We start from the raw sequence: 21851 nt of genomic DNA on the forward strand, positions 1-21851 counted from the left end.
GGAATTCCGATGAGACGCTCTTTATCTATCACCACTTCGTCCATAAAGTTATGGACAACTATGGGAAGCAGATCCACGAGTGGAAGAAGAAGTGGGAAATCAATAAGGTTCGATTTAATTTATTAAACAATTTTTTAATTTATTAAACTATTTTTTAATTTATTAAACTATTTTCTTTTTTTTATTATTAAAAGGTCCCAAAGTCGATGAACGACACGGTCTGGAAGGAGTTGTGTGCGCATTGGGATAAGGAAGAGACGAAAGAAACTTCTTCCACCAACTCCACCAACCGCAGGAGCGACCGTAAAGGGAAGGGCATCTACAAGCATAACTTGGGTGCTCAATCTATTGCCACTCTGGGAGATCGCATGGTAAGTTCAACCGCTTTTTCTTCAATTATTTGAGTTTCAGAATTTTAATTTATTGTGCATTTCTTCTAATTTCTAATGTTTTTTTAATTTATGTTTTTTTTCAAGGCGGAAGAAAATGATGGCGAGCCGGTTGATGATCTCGCCCTAATGAGGAGGGCGTATACCAACAAGAAGACCGGCCAGATTGATGACGGTCTTGTGAGGGACGTGGTCGACCTGGTCCAAACTCAGGTGGTAGACGAAGTGTCTCAGCTTCAAACCGAGGATGACGCTTCGACGGCTTCGACCAACTTGTCCCGGTTTCGAATCAACGAAATCGTTGAATCCGTAAGTTCTTTTTTTAAAAGTTCAATTCATTTATTTCTTGGTTTAAATTTGTAAATTTGGCTATTTTCTATTCAGTCGGTTCCAAAGAAGAAGGGACGTTTGGTCGGTTTGGGTCGTCGCACCCGGTCGGTTCCTCCTTCTTCTGCACCACCGCCCTTTGTTGATCCAGAAGTACTTACGGCTCAGTTGAAGGACAAGGATGATCGCATATCTTTGTTGGAGACCCAGATGGCGGCTCAACAGGCGGGCTATGAGGCACAGAGGAGGCTGAACCAGCAAATGATGGAGATGATGCAGAGGATGTACCCGAACGAGGTGTTCCCGGACGTGTCAGACCCGTAGTTTTTTTTTTTCCAAAAACTCGGAATGTTTTATTTTTATTTGTGAAACTTTGAATATTAATTAATATGATTTCAATTTTAATTTTAATTTTATATTTTCGAATTTATATTTCAAAATTTTTATTTTTTAAAAAAATTAATATTTTTTACATTCCGAGGAAATTAATTATATTTTTTACTCGATCGATCGATGTGTTATTGGACATAAATCCATCGATCGATCTGTTTATAAAAAAACGTTCGGAATATACCGAGGGACATCTTCCTCGGAATATACCGAGGGACATGTTCCTCGGAATATTCCGAGGAAGATTTCCCTCGGTATATTCCGATCGATCGATGGATATGTGTCCAAAAAAGCATCGATCGATGAGCTTCCGAGGAAATATCCCGACGAAGTTCTCCCTCGGTATATTCCGAGGAGATTTCCGACAAATTAGTGATCCTCGGAATTTCCTCGGAAATATGTTTCCTCGGAATTCCGTCGGAAAATTCCGAGGGATTTCCGAGGAAAGAAGAAATTCCGAGGAAATATTTCCGAGGACTTGTTTCGTCGGTATGTCGTCGGAATAACGTTATTCCGACGAAATTCCGACGATTTTTTCCCTCAGTATCCTTGCTGTTTTCTTGTAGTGAAAGTAAATAGCATAATAAATATAAACCTTACCCCCACCTTATAAATACTAAACTTTAAACTCTAACCACTAAACTCAACTATAAACTCTTAAACCAAATATCAAGCCTAAACTCAAATATCAAAATCTGAAAATAGTACATAATATTATGTAATATTCAACTATATTTTGTATTATTAATATACAATATAGATCATTATTTACTGTAAAATCATAGAATAAAAATAGTACATTAGTGATGAAATAACCGGTGGCAGTGTTATTATTTATACATTAAGAAAAGTTTGTGTGTGAGTTGGTTAATGAAATGATAAAATTAAGTTTTGCTGCTTTTTTAAGTTTTATTGTCAGGGCAAATTAAAATATAGCATTCAATTTTACATGTATGATCTTTCCATTTATGTGCACATGAACTATTCCATTTATATATACATTGAACTATTACATATAAATGAGAATATATTCCAACAGTATACTAGGACATAGAAACGAATTGAAAATGGAATAGAATAAACTCACAAGTTTAAACGCAAAGCCCCAAATTTTTTGTTGAAATTGTGTACACCGAACGAGTCCTACCTGAATGCAGAAATTAGTTCAAAATTCAGATATAGTTACAGAACAAGTGCAACATACAGTTCTGCACTTCTCGTCAGCAATACACGTCTTTGAAGTCGATTCAGAATCCGGCGTCCTCATAACTGTCGACTTCAGAAACCAAGAAAACTCTCCCTTCCGTCAACAACCAAGTCTTTGGTAACGTATTCTCCTCCACAAAACTTATTGGGACTGTAGGAGGTGGCGTCACCATCGCAAAAATCTGAGAAAAAAAAGTAATTACTTTCTCCAATTTTACTGTGTATAAACTTATTTTGCAAGTTGTGTGTGAGTAATAAGTAGCCCACTGGCGGACCCAGGTTTGATTTTAAGGGGTGTCACATTGGGCTATAGCCCAACATAATTCTAATAAAAAAGGAAAATATACAAACAAAATGATACATGTAGTATCGAACTAGGTTATGGGGGTGTCAGTTGTTAGGGAAATCGACCGAGCTACAAACTCCTTCAGCTATTGACATACAAACACCGAAATATAAAATTAAGTAGGGGTTATTGGTTGTTGTATTTTAATGGATTTGAAAATCCGAACTAAATCTAGTGTTATTGGTTCTATGATTTTCAAATCTGTATTAAAATCATGTGTTATTGGTTTAATGATTCATAAATTCTGTATCAAATCAAGTGTTATTCAATCATACGGATTTACTAATATATTTGATTTTATAATGGATTTGAATGGATTTGTTTGGATTTCTTAGTTAAAAATACAAAGACTCAAATCCGAGAGAAAACCTCCGGATTTGCATATTTTACTTGGATTTATAAATACTATATGGATTTCTAAATCAATCAAAATATATAAACCAATAACACCTCCTAAACCTGTATCAGATGACACCCCATCGTATAACGTAGGTCCGCCTCTGAAGTAGCCACAGTTTATGTATCAAGTTAAATATTTATTAATTTATTAATTTAAAATTGTTTTTTGTTGCAGGTGGAACGGTTAAAGAGTACGGACGATACATGAATATCACGTAAAAGACAAAAAGAATAGGAAAATCATATCTTTATATATAAAGTATAGTTTTTTTCACTCCTGGACATGACACGTCGGATTCCACGTCATCAATTCCAGTGACATACTCATTTACAAATCGAAAGCTTTTGTGTTTTGTTTATGGGCTTTCCCGAATATTAGGTTATAGACAATGAGTTAATTATATTTGGGCCAAAATCCAGACAAGATAGACCCATAACGCTTTAATCTTCTTCCGACACAATTTTAGGATTCATGGAATCTAAGAGCATCTTTATCCCTAGAACCCATTAGGGTCTCTTAATCATTTGTTTAGTAATAAATTTGTGTTAAAAACTTTAGTTAAGAAACACCTAAATTTTTATCCTCCATTGCAAGTTTTTAAGTAGATTCTTAAAAAAAATTGAAAGAACTTGAGAAAGAAGAAAGAACCTGAGAAGAAACACTTGATTTTGTGAATACACTTTCATTATTCATCAACTCAAGGGAATGAATTAACGATAGGAATCTCTCGGTGATTATTATGATAATCATGAATATGTTAAGACGTAAAGCAGTCCAACTTAAACAAAGCATGGTAAAATGAGATACACTAATCTTGAACAAGACCACACCAACAAACTAATGCAAAACATAGGTGAAGTCTTTAATATTACCATGTTAGATGGTTTTCCCCGTTATTACCATACAAAGCACACAAATCGCCATGTTACTGCGATTAAAGGCCTAAAATATTGAACATTAATAATCAGAGCTCACCGTTTCAGCATCACTGGTCTTCCGCTTCAAGGAGAATTTGAATATATGGTTGACAACAGGGATCTGAAAAAAAAAGCTCAAATTTGTTAGATACGATATTCAAGGGGAGAAACAGAGCCGCATACAGAGCAAGTCTTCTTTGTTCACCCTAAAACCAAATAAGACACCAATAAAATCTAGGGAAAATTGGGAAAAAGAGACACTTTCAAATTTTGTTTGTTAAAATAGGACTTTTGATAAATTTGGTCATTTTGGACAGGTTTTACTTTCTGTAATGAAAAAAATAGTAAACTAAGTTTTAAAAATATAAAAAAAATATGTAAATCATTGGAAACATTAGTATGACTATTTATATGTTTAAATTTTATTTTTAACAATAGTGGAATCTTGTATTTTTTATGTTCTAGGAGAGATATAATATTCATTCTAGCCATCTACTTAGTCTAGAAATCGGATAGTAAGTATTACACACAGATTTATCCTGGGTACATGATACAAATAAAACTTTCTTCAATATTCTATGATAGCTAGATTTCGTCAGGTAATATTCTAATAAGATATTTTTACTCTACTTATAGGTTTTTTTATAAGTTCTAACCTCGACTCTGTGAAATACCTTTTTTTTTATGTGTCATAACCTTTTCTGCCTTTTACGTTATCAAATGCGTAAGGAAGAATAAACCTCCCACCCTCTCTTCAGCGCTCTGATATACATATATTACATATTATAGGTAAATCACGAAAAATATGGAAACTTCCATATTTCAATAAATATATTTCCTAAATCTAAACCAAATATACCCTAAATCTCTCATAGTATCTTCTCTCCCACGTTTTTCTCCTCCCACCCCACGATCTTTCTCTCATTCGTTCTTTGTTTCTCTCTCTTGTTCATCGACATAACCATCTCTTCTATCTATCAATACAACATGGTTCTAATCAATGTTAAATATGGTGAATGGATCTCAAGTTGCGGTGATCAGTGGAGTTTCTTGGCAGACAAAACAAGGGGTGGTCAAATGGTAACATTAGAAACTACTACTTTGTTGAAGCAGCTCAAGATCATCGTGTGTGAGGATTATGGGGTCGACCATATGCTCGTTAATGCGGAGTTCAGTTATGAGATGGTGAATCAAAGAGGGAATCCTCCCATTATTATCAGCAATGATCGACAAGTATCTAATTTTGTGAGCTACACGAAGAAGAGTTCGTCTACAACCTTGTGTGTCACGTTGTCTGCTACTGGTGCAAAAGAAAAGGAACGAGTCAATATCGATTTGAATAAGGAGCCGTTTGACTCAAGCAATTTTGAGGATGAAAAAGTTCCTGAAACAAATCAAGGAGACTTTGCCATATCGTCAAAAGAGTCGACTCATAAAACGAAGAATCATGTCACTAAAGATGGTTTCAGTGATGCTGGTTTAAGGAGTGAAAACAACGGAGAGCGTGAAAACAACGGCCAATCTGGAAGCATAGATTTCGTGAAGAAGGATCAAATTTTCAGAAGTAAACGTGTTCTGAAGGCAACAATGGAAATTTGGGCAATGAAGAATAATTATGATTACATTGTTCTCAAATCAACGAGAAAGTGGTGGTATATTCGATGTAAGGATAAACTGTGCAACTAGACTCTGCGTGCAGAATGTTTGGATGGGTCTACATACTTCATGATCAACAAGTGGGTGGGAATACATTCATGTGTTCCTTCGAAGAAAAGCAAATTCAGAAAAACGGCATCGGCAAGAACAATTGGGAAGCTGATACAACATCGATTTGATGATGCCAATGATGGCCCAAAAGCAAATGACATCATTCAGTTCATGAGACTGGAGCATAGTTGCGAGAGTACTTATTGGCAAGCTTGGGAAGCTCGTGAGTATGCAATTGCAGCGGCTCGAGGTATACCAGATGAAAGTTATGCTAAAATACCAAAATATTTTCATATGATTAAAGAAGCTAATCCTGGTACCCACACGCACTATGAAACAACTGAGGATGGGAGATTCATGTATCTATTTATGTCATTTGGGCAATCAGTTCGAGGATTCTACAATGCAATGCGTAGGGTGATTGTTGTTGATGGAACTTTTCTGAAAAATAAATACAAAGGAGTGCTACTTGTTGCTACAGCTGTAGATGGTAACTCCAATTTGTATCCGATTGCTTTTGGAGTTGGTTATTCTGAGACTGAGGATTGATGGGAGTGGTTCTTAAGACAGTTGAAAGTGGTTATTGCTGATAGTAAAGATTTAGCTTTTGTATCAGATAGGGCTGCGTCAATAGCTAAAGCGCTTGGGACTGTTTACCCTCGTTCAAGACATAGAATTTGCATTCACCACTTGTTGACCAATGTGGTAAAAAATTTCAAGACAAAGGGGTTGTCCACCTTGGTCGAGAAGGCTTCGCGGGCATATAGGTTCTCTGAATTTTAGGAACGTTTCACTGAAATTGTTGAAATGTGTCCTGCGCTTGGAAGATATCTACAGGAGGCTGATGTGACAAAATGAGCTCGTTCTATCTTCCCTGGAGCCAGGTATGACAGTAGGACCAATAACCCTGCAGAGTCCATAAATTCAGTTCTGAGATCACCTAGACAATATCCAGTTATTCCTTTGCTGGATAGTATAAGAGAAATGTTGACCCGATAGTTCTATGGGCGTCGCATGTTAAGCTCGAAGCATATTGATCCTTTAACTGTTGAGGTGGAGAAAAAGATTGATAGGAGAATTGTGAAGGCAAAATGGTTTCAGGTTTACAAGGTTGATAACTACAGATCACTTGTTAAAGGAGACAAATATGATTGTCATGTTGATTTGGAAAGAAGAACTTGCACATGTGGGAAGTACGAGTTAGGAAAAATACCATGCAGACACGCCATTTCTGCAATTTATTCACGAGGTATGGAAGTATACTTAGATGATCTTGGTGCCTAATTTTATTTGGGTGTTTTGGCAGCATATAGACATTACTCTGTCTCCGTTTTTTCGACACACGTATGGAAGTACACAGATTTACTGATGGCGTCTACACCACTGCAACGTGGAGAACTGCCTATGCCGAATCCATTAATCCAATAGCAGTTCCAGAAGTTGAGTGGAATGTCCCAGCTGAGGTTAAGCTTGCGAAGGTCCTACCACCAGAGGAAAGAAAGAGTTCCGGTAGACCAGTAAAGAGAAGGTATGAAACAGTAGAAGACAAGATCAGATCTTCTCAAGGATCAAAAAAGAACAAAAAGCACAAGTGCAGCCGCTGTGGTACCAAAGGACACAAGAGAGGAACATGTGATTTACCTATTTAGTATGTTCTGTGTGTTCTCTGTTGTCTTTATTTGCTTATTACTCTATTGGTATTCTTGAGACAAATCGAACTTGGTATTTGACAGTTTGGTTTTTTTCAAAACTTTTTGGATAAACGCTTTGTAACTTCTTCATAACATAAAACTGAAGCAAAAGTGAACGTGAAAACAGTAGGAGATGGTAGGTACCAAGAACAAAAAACATATTCTTACACTTATTTGAGAAACAAAAAACAACAGATTGAGTTACACAATGACCATCATGCATAGGTAAGGTACATGCAGAACATCACCAACCAAAACACAAACAGAGCTTTTATGAACCTTAATTCCCTAATGCATTCGATGGTCTTCTCTTCACATCGTCCAATCACATCTTCCATTTCTTCAATTCTACTCTCCTGGCGTTTCAGCATGGTCTCACAAGCTGTCAATGATTTTTGAAACTGGGAATTGTCACTGAGTCAACCAGTTCCTGGAAGTCTTCAATTTCCTCAACAACTGGCCGATCAGTCCATTTGAACAAGTGGGTTTTGTCCTTCATCATTATCATCAAACAAACGGTTAGAGTGAAACAAAGGAAAGGTTATATGATTACACGACTAACCTTCTCAGATCCCATCGGACAAGAATGAAATAATCTTCCCGGATTTTTAACTGTTTTTGAAGTGAAAAGAGCCGTTGCCTCACCGCAATTACATCTTGTGGGAATTCCGCGTTGTTTGGTGATTCCATCTCTTGATCCGGACGAAGAATTAACCGAAGACATGATTGATTTGGTCGGCAAGTTTTCTCCCCTGGGTTTCTCTCCGTCGTGAAAGAATGAGGAACAAAGGAGAGTAGGTCAAAACATAAACAAAAACGACGTCGTTTCAATAATTAGATTACATGTATTCTACCTAAAGTAGATCGATAAAATGTGCCAAATAAGCCACGCAAACCTACTGCTAAACGTTGGTGCTTATCACCCCTAATCCTCTAAATTACTGTAAATACATGAAGCAAAAAAAGAATAAAATTGTACATAATTGGTGAATCTCAATACATTGTCATCACCAATGATAAGAGTTTAGAGTATAAGGATCTTTTATGAAGGCTTTCGTCAGGGTTCGTTTATGGTTTAGTGAGGTTTCGTTTAGGGTTTATTTAGGGTTCGTTTAGGGTTTAGTGAGGTTTCATTTAGGGTTTAGGTAGGGTTCGATTAGGGTTTAGTGAGGGTTTGTTATTTCTCAATTTGATTAAAGCAACTCTTTCATGCAAAAGCAAACCACAAATTGATAAACCAAGTGTTTTGTCAGATAATTCCTAGAAAACCAATCAAGAGTTTTGTCACACAAATCCTAGAAAAACAAAGACAAACACACATAATCAGTCTTCTTCGATGTCAAAGACATCAGAAGTCTCATACTCTGAAGGCACATGTTCTGCCATAAGCTGAATTAACATGGGATCTTGTGCAGCCTCCCATATATCCAGAGCAATCTTCTGGCGGCAACCCTGCATGATCTCACTACAAGGAAACATCACCTTAACGAGGGCGGTTTTCCTCGTTATTTCGTCGTAAAAGAGGCTTTACGATGAAATAGCGAGGAAGCGCGTTTGCTCGTTACTCGTCCGTCGTAACACATATTTCCTCGCCAATTCGTCGTAACTTAGCGAGGAATATATTTCTTCGTAAAGACGAAGTAGGGCGATTCGTCGTAAAGACCACGTCAATATTCCACGCAAAGACGTCGCTACAATTCCTCGTAAATACCTCGAAATGAGTTCCTCGTAACCTACACGTAAATACTTTGAAAGAGTTTCCTCGCAAAATACACGTAACAACCACGAAACGATTTCCTCGTAAAATACTCGTAAACTTTTCCTCGTTATTTCCTCGCAAATGTTTCCTCGTAAAATAGTCGTTAATTGTTTCTCGTCATTTCCTCGTAAGGTTTCCACGTAAAGAGGTCGTACATTAGCTACGAATTTACTTCGTTTTTATTATTTTTACAGAATTTAAAAATATAATTAAAAAATAATTAAAATTATTTAATTTAATAATAAATTAAAATTTAAAATAAAAATAAATCAAAATGAAAATATTTTATATATAAATAAGTTTTGAATTTATATAATACAACAACCAAAAAAAAAACTAAGGGTCGTTCATCGCCCGGTAGAATTCATCACTCCTCCTCGTAACATCCGCCTCGTTATGTACGTCGGATGACTCGCCTTGAATGGGATGTTGTTGTCGCATGTTCCTCAACATGGACTCCCATTCCGGATTTGTGGCCGCAATAACGTCCAAGAAACCCTCGACTCCACCCATACGAGATTTTGTCGCGGTCAACTCGTTACGCAGCTGAGCGGACTCTCTACGCAGCTCAGTGACTTCATCATCCCGTCGCTGACCATAAGACGATGTCGCTCTCGGAACATCGTTGACGGAACCAATACCCAACGTCCGTCCCTTTTTTTTAGGGACAACCTTAAAAACAAAAAATAAATATTGTAAGTAAAAATTTAAAGTTAAATTAAATGAATAATAAAAAATTAATTTTTTTGAAAATTTACCTCCTCGTAAATCTTATCCACGTCAAGTGTGGATAAGGTGACGGGTAATCCGTCGGTAGACTGCTGGGTCAGCTGAGTCTGGCGGTCTTCAACCCGAGCAACTACGTCGTTGTAGATTTGCTCGGACTTGCCATCTACAAATACGCCCGCCTTGTTCTTGTGGGTCCTCTCGTAAAGTTCCATAAGAGAAGGGAGATGTCCCGTCTCTTTGGCCTAAAAAACAGTTAAGAAAGTTAGAATAAATTAATATATATATTAAAAAAATTATTTAATAAAATATTTAATTACCATTTCCAAACGGACACCGGCGTGGGGTTTTTGGCCCGTAGTGTGAAGCATCGGCCCGTTCCCGTGCTCATCGACCGTGTTACGGGAGTTAGAGCAAGCCTGGGCGATTCTAATGGAATCAGGAAGGCGCCAATAACGGATGAGGCCATCCCACACATCCGTGGTGAGCTCAGCGGGTTTGCCACGCTCATACCCCTTCACGATCCAGTCACCCTTCCAGTTGGAGACCGTGTCCAACAAGCGAACTTTCGCCTTCGCGTTAAACTTCTTCCTCACCCTCTCAGTGATCCCCAAGGCCCAAGTATATTTTTGCTGTTGGAAAAATAAATTAACAATTAGTTTTTTAGAAAGTATATATATAAATCATGAAAAAATTAAAGTATATATAATTAATTAATAGAAACTTACAGCGTAAATTTTGAACCACGTCTTTCTGACGTAGTGAGGCGTCTTACTCCAGTTTGGATGTGGCATGGAGAAGTAACCCTTGATCGTGTCGGTTACGTCCGATGCAAGACATCCGTCAACCCCCCACCTGGAAAATACAAATTTAAAATATAAATTATTTTTTAATGTTATAAAAGAAATTTAAACGAATTAAAAAAAAATTAATGCAACATACCACAAAGTTTCGTCCGGTCGGTCTGGGTCGATGACTGGTAAACCTTCTCTGCCTGGCAGACTGAGAATGTCCTCTACAGTGTACTGCGAGTAAGGAGCACTCGGAGGCACCATCAAATCAGGATGAATATCGGCGGCCATCGGAGGTGCCATCGGAGGAGGCACAGGAGGAGGCATCGGAGGAGGCACATGAGGAGCCGATGGTGCAGTAGAAGTAGACCCAGAGACTCTCTGAGTGTACTGAGTCTCGGGGACAGTCTCCTGGCCCGAAGAACTGGGAGCGGAAGAAGAGGCCGGGTCTAAACGACTACCCGGCTCACCGAAGATCTCTCTGTAATGGGCAGTAAGTCTTCCTTTTCGAACCTGGAAAAAAAATGAAATTTTTAAAATTAACATCAACAATATATTTCCCAACATTATCCACATAATCAACACTAAACAACATAAAATCCGCAAACCTATCTAAATTCCCTATACTAACCACCTAATCTATCATAAACTAACCAAATTAGAGAGGAATCAGAGAGGCTAACCATTGCTACGAAATGGAGAGGAAGTAGAGAGGAAGTAGAGAGGAAAGAAAGAGTGAGCGCTCGGGTGTATATATAAGATTACATATCGTCGCAAATTCCTCGTAAGTTTACGACGAAATAGCGAGCAGTTACAAAGGCCCGTCTTTTTTTTTACGAGGAAATTGCGAGGAATCACAAAGGCCCGTGTTTTTTTATACGAGGTATTAACGACGATTTACCTTACGAAGAATTAACGAGGCTTGCTTTCCTATAAATATACCCACAACTCTCACTCTCAAACCACACACAAACTCCCAAATCACACCTTATCTCAAATCACAATCCTCAAAAAAATCCTATTCAAATTATAAATATTTGAAAAAAATAGGAAAAGGAGAAGATATTAGAATTCATGTGGGCGAGACTTACGTATTATAATTGCTGGAAGTCTTGCCACATGTTAATCTGGTATTTCTCTCCTTTTCTTTTTTTTCAAGTTTGTACACTACGAGATATTTACGACGATTTGTACTTACGTGGAATTAACGGGTTTATGTATAAATCCGTTTACGTGGTCTTTACGACGATTTCTGCTTACGTGGAATTAACGAGTGTTTTGTTTAAATCATTTTACGTGGTAGTTACGACGATTTCATCCTACGAGGACTTTACGACGATTTGTGCTTACGTGGAATTAACGAGTGTTATGTTTAAATCCCTAGAATCTGAAATCCGAAACCCGAAACCCGAAACCCGAAACCCAAACCCGAAACCCGAAACCCCATACCCGAAACCCCAAACCCCAACCCCCAAACCCGAAACCCGAAACCCAAACCCCCATCTTTAATTTTCTACTTCATATATTCCAAACCCCATATTTAATTTTAAGTTTCGTCGTTATTTTTAACGAGTGTTATGGTTAAATCCCTAGAACCCGAAACCCGAAACCCGAAACCCGAAACCCGAAACCCAAAACCCGAAACCCGAAACCCGAAACCCGAAACCCGAAACCCGAAATCCAAAACCCGAAACCCCAAACCCCGAACACCTAAACCCGAAACCCCAAACCCGAAACCAAAAACCCGAAACCCGAAACCCGAAATCCAAAACCCGGAACCCCAAAACCTGAAACCCCAAACCCCAAACCCGAAACCCGAAACCCGAAACCCTAAACCCCAAACCCCATATTCCTTATTTTCTACTTCATATATTCCAAACCCCATATTTATTTTTAGGTTTCGTCGTTATTTCCTCGTTGTATTACGTTATATTTACGACGATTTCATCCTACGTGGTTTTTACGACGAATTCATCCTACGTGGTATTTACGACGATTTAGTCCTACGTGGAATTAACGAGTCCTTCGTCGTTATTTACTCGTTGGAATACGAGGACTTTACGACGATTTAAGCTTACGTGGAATTAACGAGTGTTATGTTTAAATCCCTAGAATCCAAAACCCGAAACCCGAAACCCCAAACCCCATATTCCTTATTTTCTACTTCATATATTTCAAACCCCATCTTTATTTCCATTCCAAACCACAATTCCCACATTTGCTTATTCATAAAACAAACTCCCACATTACCTTATTCATAAAACAAACCCCACATTATCTTATTCATAAAACAAACTCCCTCATCTTATTCATAAAACAAATACATCAATCGGATACATCGACATTCTCGTCATCACTAGAAACATCATCATTTTCATTAAACTCGTCTTCAACAGCTTCGTCTGTGGCATCATCGGTAAGATCTTCGTACTCGTGATTATGCGGATCAATGAGAAGGATATCATCAATTTCTTGTTCAGGTTCCTCAACTTCATTTATCTGTTCTTCTTGCAATGGTGGTTCTTCTCCACTGATGATTCGTCCTCGAGGTGTAACTTTGATTACTGCTAACCAATTTATACCTGAATCTCTCATCCGAGGGTATGGAAGGAAGCTAACTTGGTCTGCTTGTGAAGCTAAGATGAAAGGCTCGAATTTGTTGTACCTTCGTCCACCGTTGACATCAACTACACCGAATTTGTTAGACCGAACACCTCTGTTGACGACGGGGTCGAACCATTCACATTTGAAGAGGACGCATTTCAGCTTCAGTATCCCTGGAAATTCGACTTCAATAATCTCCGTCAAGATCCCGTAGAAATCTGTTTCCCCTTTCACACATATTCCATAGTTACTGGTCGCCCGTTGTCTACCATAGTCATATGTATGAAAAGTATAGCCTCGTGTGAAATACATCTGTGATGTGGTGACCTTTACAAGTGGAGATTGAATTACTTCGTGTAACCACTTAGGATAATCTGCATCGTCGTCGTCATAATCAACCTGCAAAAATAAAGAGAATGTTAATGAAATACAGATAATGTATGAAATTTTTTTAGTTAATACCTGATTCCGCAACCACTTAATGAAGTGTTGATCTTTCCTTTTGTCTACGTCACTTGTGGATATACCAGGAAATGTTTCTTCGACTTGAGAAACAAATAGGCTGTAAAATCACATTTTATAGGAATGAATCTCTCGCAATTATACAATTAATTATACTTATATGTGTTTCGAAGTGTCAATATATGTTACCTTTCAAAATAACGAATCAATGGATCTTCGCAATTGAGTAGAATATAGGTGTGTGCACTATGAGCGTCTTGTTCACTCGACCACCAAACCTCTTTAGACTTCCCACCGAGTCGCCCAATCTGGCTAAAGATGTCTGGAACACCAGCAACTGCATATGTTGGCGCAACACCACCATCATCATATCTTCTTGGAGCTCTTCTCCGTGTACGTACTTTTGACGCAAAGTAGTACGATGTGAAGTGAGAAACTTCTTCCGTCAAACTTCCAGCAATTATAGAACCTTCAACTTTGGCGAGGTTCTTTGCTTTTCCCTTCAAATATTTCATGGCTCGCTCATACTGATACATCCATCCGTAATGTACAGGTCCACGAAGCAATGCCTCATATGGGAGGTGGACAGCTAGATGCTCCATGACGTCAAAAAATCCGGGAGGAAATATCTTCTCCAAGTTGCACAATAAGATGGGAATGTTCTCCTGAAGCTGTTCCACAACTTCTTCTTTAAGAGTGCGTGTGCTCAGATCCCTGAAAAATGCTCCAATGCCTTTTATATTCAAAAAAAAATTAAACACATTGTTAGTCATATATTATTTTGTAAATTATTGTGATATAATACACTACGTACCTGCAAGTGCTTCATGTACGTTTGTTGGAAGTAGCTCCGCAAATGCAAAGGGCAGTAGTCGTTGCATAAATACATGACAATCATGACTCTTCATCCCGGAGAACTTTTGACCCTTTTCAACACATCTAGAGAGATTCGAAACATACCCATCGGGGAACTTCACTTCTGATGCCACCCAGTTGAACAACACCGACTTTTTTTCTGAAGATAATCTGAATATCGGAACGGAAACTTGTCCATTGCTTTTAATATGTAACTCGCTTCTTGAGCAAATATCCGGCAAGTCCAACCTCGATTTTATGTTGTCTTTTGTCTTTTGTCTTCCCTGGGACATTCAATATTGTATTCATGATGTTCTCAAAGAAATTCTTCTCTATATGCATCACATCGAGGTTGTGGCGCAGAAGAAGATCCTTCCAATATGGCAACTCCCAAAATATACTCTTCTTGTGCCAGTTGTGATGAACACCGTAAGAATCTGGCATATTACGAGGGACATGCCAATTACCACCCCAACGAACTGTTTCGTTAGCTCCGTAGTAGTCGATTTGCGCTTCAATTTGTTCTCCAGTTAGATATGGAGGAGGAGTGTCTCTCACAACCCTTTTGTGCCTAAACAAATTCTTGTTTCTTTGGTAAGGATGGCCAATGGGAAGAAATCGACGGTGACAATCAAACCAACTTGTCTTCCTACCATTCTTCAGTTGAAACGCATCTGTCGTTCCATTACAATATGGACAAGCTAATCTCCCATGTGTAGTCCATCCAGACAACATCCCATAGGCAGGAAAATCACTTATGGTCCACAAAAGCATCGCTCGCATCGTAAAATTCGTCTTCGTTGAACAGTCATACGTCCTCACCCCTGTTGACCACAAATCCTTCAACTCTTTTATCAGTGGTTGTAGGAAAACATCCAGGGACCTTTTTGGATGGTTCGGACCAGGTATTAATATGGTCAAGAATAGTAACTCCCGTTGCATGCACATCTCCGGTGGCAGGTTGTATGGAGTAAGAAAGACTGGCCACAATGAATATTGTCTCCCTGACATTCCGAACGGACTAAATCCATCTGTGCATAATCCGAGATACACATTCCGGATATTGCTAGCGAAATCTGGATGTACTTTGTTGAAATGTTTCCAGGCTCTTGCATCTGATGGATGAGTCATCTCACCATCCGTCTGAGTATGCTCGGCATGCCATCTCATCTTTCCAGCAGTCTGCTCTGATTGATACAATCTTTTCAATCTGTCTGTAATTGGTAGGTACCACATCCTTTGGTACGGTACCCTATTACGTCCCCGTCCTTGCGGCTTGAATCGTGGCTTCTTGCAGAATCGACATTCTTCTAGCTTCTCATCATCTCCCCAATAGATCATGCAGTTGTCGATGCAAACATCTATCATCTCCGAAGGCAACCCAAGACTATAAACCAGTTTCTGAATCTCATAATAAGAATCAGCAGACACATTGTCTTCCGGCAAGTACTCTTTAAACAAGTCCGCCCATTCGTTCATGCAACTTTCAGGTAGATTGTGATCAGTTTTAATATTCATCATTCTAGCAGCTAACGACAATTTAGAGAGACCTTCTCTACAACCACTGTAAAGTGGTTGATTCGCCGCGTTTAACATTTCGTAAAACTTTTTTGCATCTATATTAGGTTCTTCATCTTCATCATGAGCTACGAATGCATCAGCTACCATATCATGAACCCTATCATAATCTACCATCTCCTCCTGATGGTAACTATGTTCATTATGCAAATGATGATCAACCGGTTCTTTTTCCTGAAAATTGCTATTACTACTACTAGCTTCATTCTGATCATAATTAAAACCTTCTCCATGTTGAAACCAGATATAGTAATTTGCCGTGAAACCTCTATTTATTAAATGCTTCCAAACATTTTCACGATTTGCCAGTTTCGAATTGTTGCATTTCCGACAAGGACAGAACATCTTACCACTTTCTTGGGCGAGCGGTGTTGAATCTGCTTGATGCATAAATGTCTCCAGACCCGCAAGGTATTCTTTCGTCACTCTCCCGTTAGCATCTCTATGCATATACATCCACTTCCGCAACTCGTAAATAGTCCCGGAGCCAGCCATTTTTTTTCTTTCACGTTTTTTGTTGTTGGTGTGTTTAAAATGATGTTCAAACATCCATATTTATAGGAAAATTCGAATCTGGTAGTTGTAATTTTGCTATGAGTTTACGACGAAAATTAATTAGGTGGGCAAAAAAAACGTGTAACACCTATAAAGTTGGTGGATTCAAATATTTCCTCGCTAAATACACGTAAACTATTACCTCGTAAATACCACGCAAAGTTTACGTCGTATTTACGAGGAAATAGTTTTTCCTCGTAAAATACTCGTAAAATTACATCCACTTTACGACGAAACAGTTTTGTCGTTACGTTACGAGGAAATAACGATGACTTTAGTTTTTCACGTAAATTCGTCGTAAACTCGACGCAAATTTACGAGGATTGTTTTTCCTCGTTAATTTTCGTGGTTAAGCATGTGTTTTCTTGTAGTGTCTCATCATCTACTAAACTGAGGTCGAGACCAAGCAGCAGACATTCCAAGTGGTTCAGTGCGTATACCCCACAATCGGCACAAGACTTGTTCAATCTGGACTTCATATGTATATCTACGATAGAATATGGTGAGAAGAGTAGTTGCTTCTTGCTTTCAGGTGGCGCAACGGCCTTCACTATCCTAGGAATCATAGCAGCAAACTTCTCTACGTATTGCCTATTCCTTCCCCGTCGGCAATCAAAGGCTTCCACTTTCTTTTCAATGATGTTGACACAGACAGAAATCCAATGATTACCTACGTATGACATTACTAAATTTGTAAATAGAGATACATAACTGTGGAGACGTGTATAAGAGAAGCAAGGATTCTTACCATTTACAAACAGAGGACAGTAGAGACGATCAATATCAACACCCCAGACTTTATCAGTTCGGCCATGAGACGGAAGCTCTCCTCTCCCGTAAGCGAGAAAAAGATCCGGCAATTCGTAGGCTTTTTTGTTAGGATAAAATTTACGGTATGCATTGTCGAGCTGGAGGCAGAAAAGGGTGCTCATGAAAGCAACACGTTTTATATTCCAACGCCTCAAAGTTGTGTTCTCTCTCCACATATACATCATCGCATCCATTTCCTGAATATTGACAAGGACCAATGTGACAATCAAAGATATGTTAAGAACCTACGACCATTGAAATTGTATTAGAAATATATACCTCATTTCCCAGCCACTTCCCAGGAGTTAATATCCTCTGAGCAACAGTCAAATTAAAGGTTGTATGACCAATCCTTAAAGGTGTTGGATTCAAAGCCCATTGCGTGAATCTATTCCATGATTCTTCGTTGAAGTAATACAATAAGGACTACGGAGAACCATCGTCAGCCATTTGTGAATCACTAAGCTCAAGTTTCTTGCTTGGTCCTTTACACCATCTCTCCCACTTAGTCGGTGATGGAGCTGCGGTGTCTTCCATTGGTTCAACTTTTGGTAGTTTTCAGATAGTAGTCATTGGAGTCCACCAATCACGTGCTTCGTTTTCCTTATTGGTCTGCGATGGATCAAAGCCGGGCACATACGAAGACTGGGAAAGCCCTTCAAGGCCTTGGGTACCTATGTCTTCGTCCATATCATCTGCTTGACTCAAATTCACATCCTGTTAATTCAACAATACACAAGCAACACATAAAAAACTGATACAATAACATCCATTCCATGCATATCTTATACAAAGTTCACATAACAAACCACACTTCCAAAATGAGACCTCATTAAACACACAACATTTCACGCCGATACATAGATGAAATTATCACAAACATACATGCAAACTAAACAAGTCAAAACAACATTGACGAGAGTGGTGAAGACTAGGGGTTCTTTACCACGTTTGGACCTCCTTGGAGATGGAATGCTCGGTGGTGGCTTGCTCGACGATGGCTTGCTCGGCGATGGCTTGATAGGCAATGGCTTGCTAGGTGATGGCTTGCTCGTCGATGGCTCTATATCGTCAACTTCAACGCTTGCATCCTTAAGTGAACCTTTAAGCTCAGACTGCATTTTCTCAAATCTTTCACCCATCTGTTTCTGTAGCCTCTCTTCCATTGCAGAAAAATTATGCTCAAACAACTGCGCCATAAAGCTCTTCATATCTTCATTAAAAGGCGCCTGTTGTGGTCTAGAAGAGAGAATCTTTTGCTTCCTTTTTTCCATTCCACGATCCGGGAGCCTCTTCTTTCCCTTTCTAGCTCCGGAGACTCTGTTCGATGATCCTCTTGGAGTTCGAAAGTCTTCATCACTCCCATCTTCTTCATCATTCTTGGGAGCTTCTTCATCATTCTCAGCTACTTCATCATCCTCTCCTTGTTTGTCATGAAGCCCCCAAGAAAAATCTGGTGTCTCTTCGAACTCCCAAATGTGGTCACTGAAATCATGCTTAGTATGTATCATCTTCATGAGAACCTTGATTCTATCATCCTCCACCTCATCAGCTCTGCGAAAAGCAGCATTCACAACACTTCATAATTCCCACTCCACGAGATGTATGGATAGATGTCATCCTACACATAAAACGTAAACAAGGTTAGATTTAAACACTCATTAAAACTGGATGCAATCACCTTAAATTAGAATATTTACCTCGGATGTAAAGATGTTCTCCAACCGATTGAACTCCCCGTATGAAATCTTTGCAGCTCCCATCCAATTTACGCATCTAGGACCGTTCATAAAACCCTTGTCCAATTTTTTTCCACAGAGCTTTCCAATCTTTGGTACCGCTTCCATTGCCCAAATCTGCAAGGCGTAGAAGAAGCCATCTAACACGTAAATAGTAGTCTTTTCCTTCAGTTTGTCCCGTGTTTTAGCTATTGACTTGCAGAGAAGGTCAAAAGAAGCAACTCCCCAGGGATACTTTCAAACATTCTCAAGACCCATGACCAACTTGATATACTTGAAGGGATATTAGCCTTCTCTTCTCTCGCGCAAACCATAGTCATAATGATGCATAGATTCACCAGTCTTATTCGATCAGCATTACACCACTTCTTAACATCTTCATGGTGATTCTTCCAAAGGTCCAAGATAGTTACTCCCTCTTTTCTCCTCACCACTGTGCTCCAGAAACCACCATCATCCTCGAAGTCAACCAACTCCTTACGTGATAGACTAGTATCGCACTGAAGGCCGGTAACTGCGTGGTACTCTAGCAAAGAAAATCGAAGTGGTCTCCTCACAAACGCAAACCAGAGCTCATAGTTTTTGTAAGTCACCAGCTCCCTACACAAGAAGCTGTGTATCACTCTCGCCGAGTAACCCAAACCATTCTTGTACAACTTAAAAATTGGAGCAAAAACCCGATCTTTCTTCACTTTTTTCAACTCCTTTGGCAGCCATTCCTCCAACCTTTCCATATAACATACCATTCTGCAGTTTTTATTGATCTGAGTCACTTGGGTCTCCTCACCCTCCTTAATAAGCCGCTTTGGTAACTCCCCAGACATACCTACAATCAAAGATAAAAGATTGAAATGAGAGCAGAAACAAAAGATAAGAACCAAAATATACTTTCACAGAACAAAAACCATTACATACATACATCAACGAATCTAATTGTGTAACATTATAATCGAACGACAACTAGTACAATATTCCGAGACACAAAAATTTCCCCTTTCCAAAAACCTAAATCAATACTCTTTACAAATAAAAAACAGTAACATGCATGGAAAATCGGTTTTAAGATGATTAATAAACCCATAAAAATAAGGGAACTAACTTAGTTTAAGAAAGATGACAAATCGGTCTTAATCAAATCTAGGATTTAGAGAAGGGATCTATTAAGAGAATCAATAGAAGAAATCACATACTTAGTGTGAAGAAACGTGAGATTTTGATGAAATTGACGGAAGAACACTTCGATTTTGCAAAGAACCGTCGGACGAAACTCGTTGAGGAAGAAGACTTCGATTTCGTTGGATGTAGTGTTTGAGAACGAAGAGGAAATTGACGAAAACGAGGTTAGAGAACGAGGTTAGAGAGGAAAGGATTCACAGAACCATGATGAAGAACTCTTAACCCCAAAATCGCCATGGAAGGAGTGAAACGACGGAGAAGACGAGATAAAAAAAGGGTTATTTACCCTAAACGCTTTAACCGTATTTTTCTTTTTCCCTTGTTTTTACTTTTTTTTTTACTTTTTTAATTAATATTAAATCAATTACGAAAATTATAATTTATATTTAAAATTCATATTATTTGGTTAATTACAAGGGCATTATGGTATTAACAAGAAATAAAATCCTAATTTCCCAAAAAATCTTATTGAGACAAATCAAAGTTGAAAGTGTCTCTTTTTCCAAATTCTCCCTAAAATCTAACTAAACATAAAAAGAAATGGAACAAGAGGCAATCATGACAGGATAATCACTCACATTGAACTTTGCTAGTTCAGGTGTTTGAATGAGGCTCCACATAGCTTCCTAGTACGCTTTACATAGACTAAAAAGGGAAGATATGTTAGTGCTTTTGCAAAATAGAAATAGCAGTGTCACAGAACCAGATTTGCTAAGTTGATTAGAAATGAGATAAACCTGCCACAATCCTCTGATGGTGCAGGCTCCGATGAAGAGGGAAATGAGATAAACCTGCCAACATCCCGGCCGCACCGTATCTCCGACTCTCCTTCATCGTATCCACAGAAGCTCATGCGCCTCCGCGGTGGTGATGACGGCCCCGAGAGACATGACGGAGAGGCAGACGATGGGGATGGAGATGGAATTGGGAATTAGAAAGATAAGCAATTGTACTAAAATGATATTCTCTAGCAGAAAGAAACAGACAACTTCCAAATTATAAATCACCAAACAAGAAGCCCTTGCCTTTCCTGCACTCAATAAAACTATGAACTAACAACAGTTACAATAATAGTATTCAATAGCACAGACCAAACCAAGAAGAAGAAACAGACAATTTATTAAATTATCAAATATCAATCACCAGACAAGAAGCCATTGTTTTTTTTACACACAAGAAGACTCCAAACTCACAACGAATTACAATAATAGTATCAATCATCAGACAAGATGTCATTGCCTTTTTAACACAGAAGAAGACTCACAAACTAACAGCGAGTTACATTAATGAAACACACAAACCAAACCGGTCGATGGCTTGAAGCTCTCTAGCTGGCAAACATGTCCTCAATCTCGAGGTTCTGATTGTTCGATGGCGTCTCCGGTGATGTGATTCCCGGAAAACGATCAGACGGCGACGGGGA

General features: G+C 38.7%; 1 protein-coding gene across 1 annotated transcript; it reads right to left on the bottom strand.

Annotated features, from left to right (window-relative positions):
- Positions 1-18071: 18071 nt before the first annotated feature.
- Positions 18072-21262, bottom strand: LOC111209513. Its single transcript, XM_022709453.1, has 7 exons — positions 21166-21262; positions 19996-20078; positions 19564-19908; positions 19214-19486; positions 19112-19134; positions 18425-19067; positions 18072-18230 (listed from the first exon to the last, which is right to left on the bottom strand). The coding sequence occupies exons 1-7, from the start codon at positions 21260-21262 to the stop codon at positions 18072-18074; spliced, it is 1623 nt and encodes a 540-aa protein (XP_022565174.1).
- Positions 21263-21851: the final 589 nt, after the last annotated feature.

This window comes from Brassica napus, chromosome C9 (assembly GCF_020379485.1).
Source record: "Brassica napus cultivar Da-Ae chromosome C9, Da-Ae, whole genome shotgun sequence".
Classification (NCBI taxonomy): Eukaryota; Viridiplantae; Streptophyta; class Magnoliopsida; order Brassicales; family Brassicaceae; genus Brassica; species Brassica napus.

Excerpts from the sequence above, each read along its gene's own strand:
- LOC111209513 (XM_022709453.1), bottom strand. The coding sequence starts at position 21,262 with ATGAAGGAGAGTCGGAGATACGGTGCGGCCGGGATGTTGGCAGGTTTA. Across the intron at positions 19,068-19,111 it reads GACATCTATCCATACATCTC|AGCTGATGAGGTGGAGGATG; the intron begins GTGGAGTGGGAA and ends TGCTTTTCGCAG. Across the intron at positions 18,231-18,424 it reads TCTTCACCACTCTCGTCAAT|GATGTGAATTTGAGTCAAGC; the intron begins GTTGTTTTGACT and ends TTGAATTAACAG.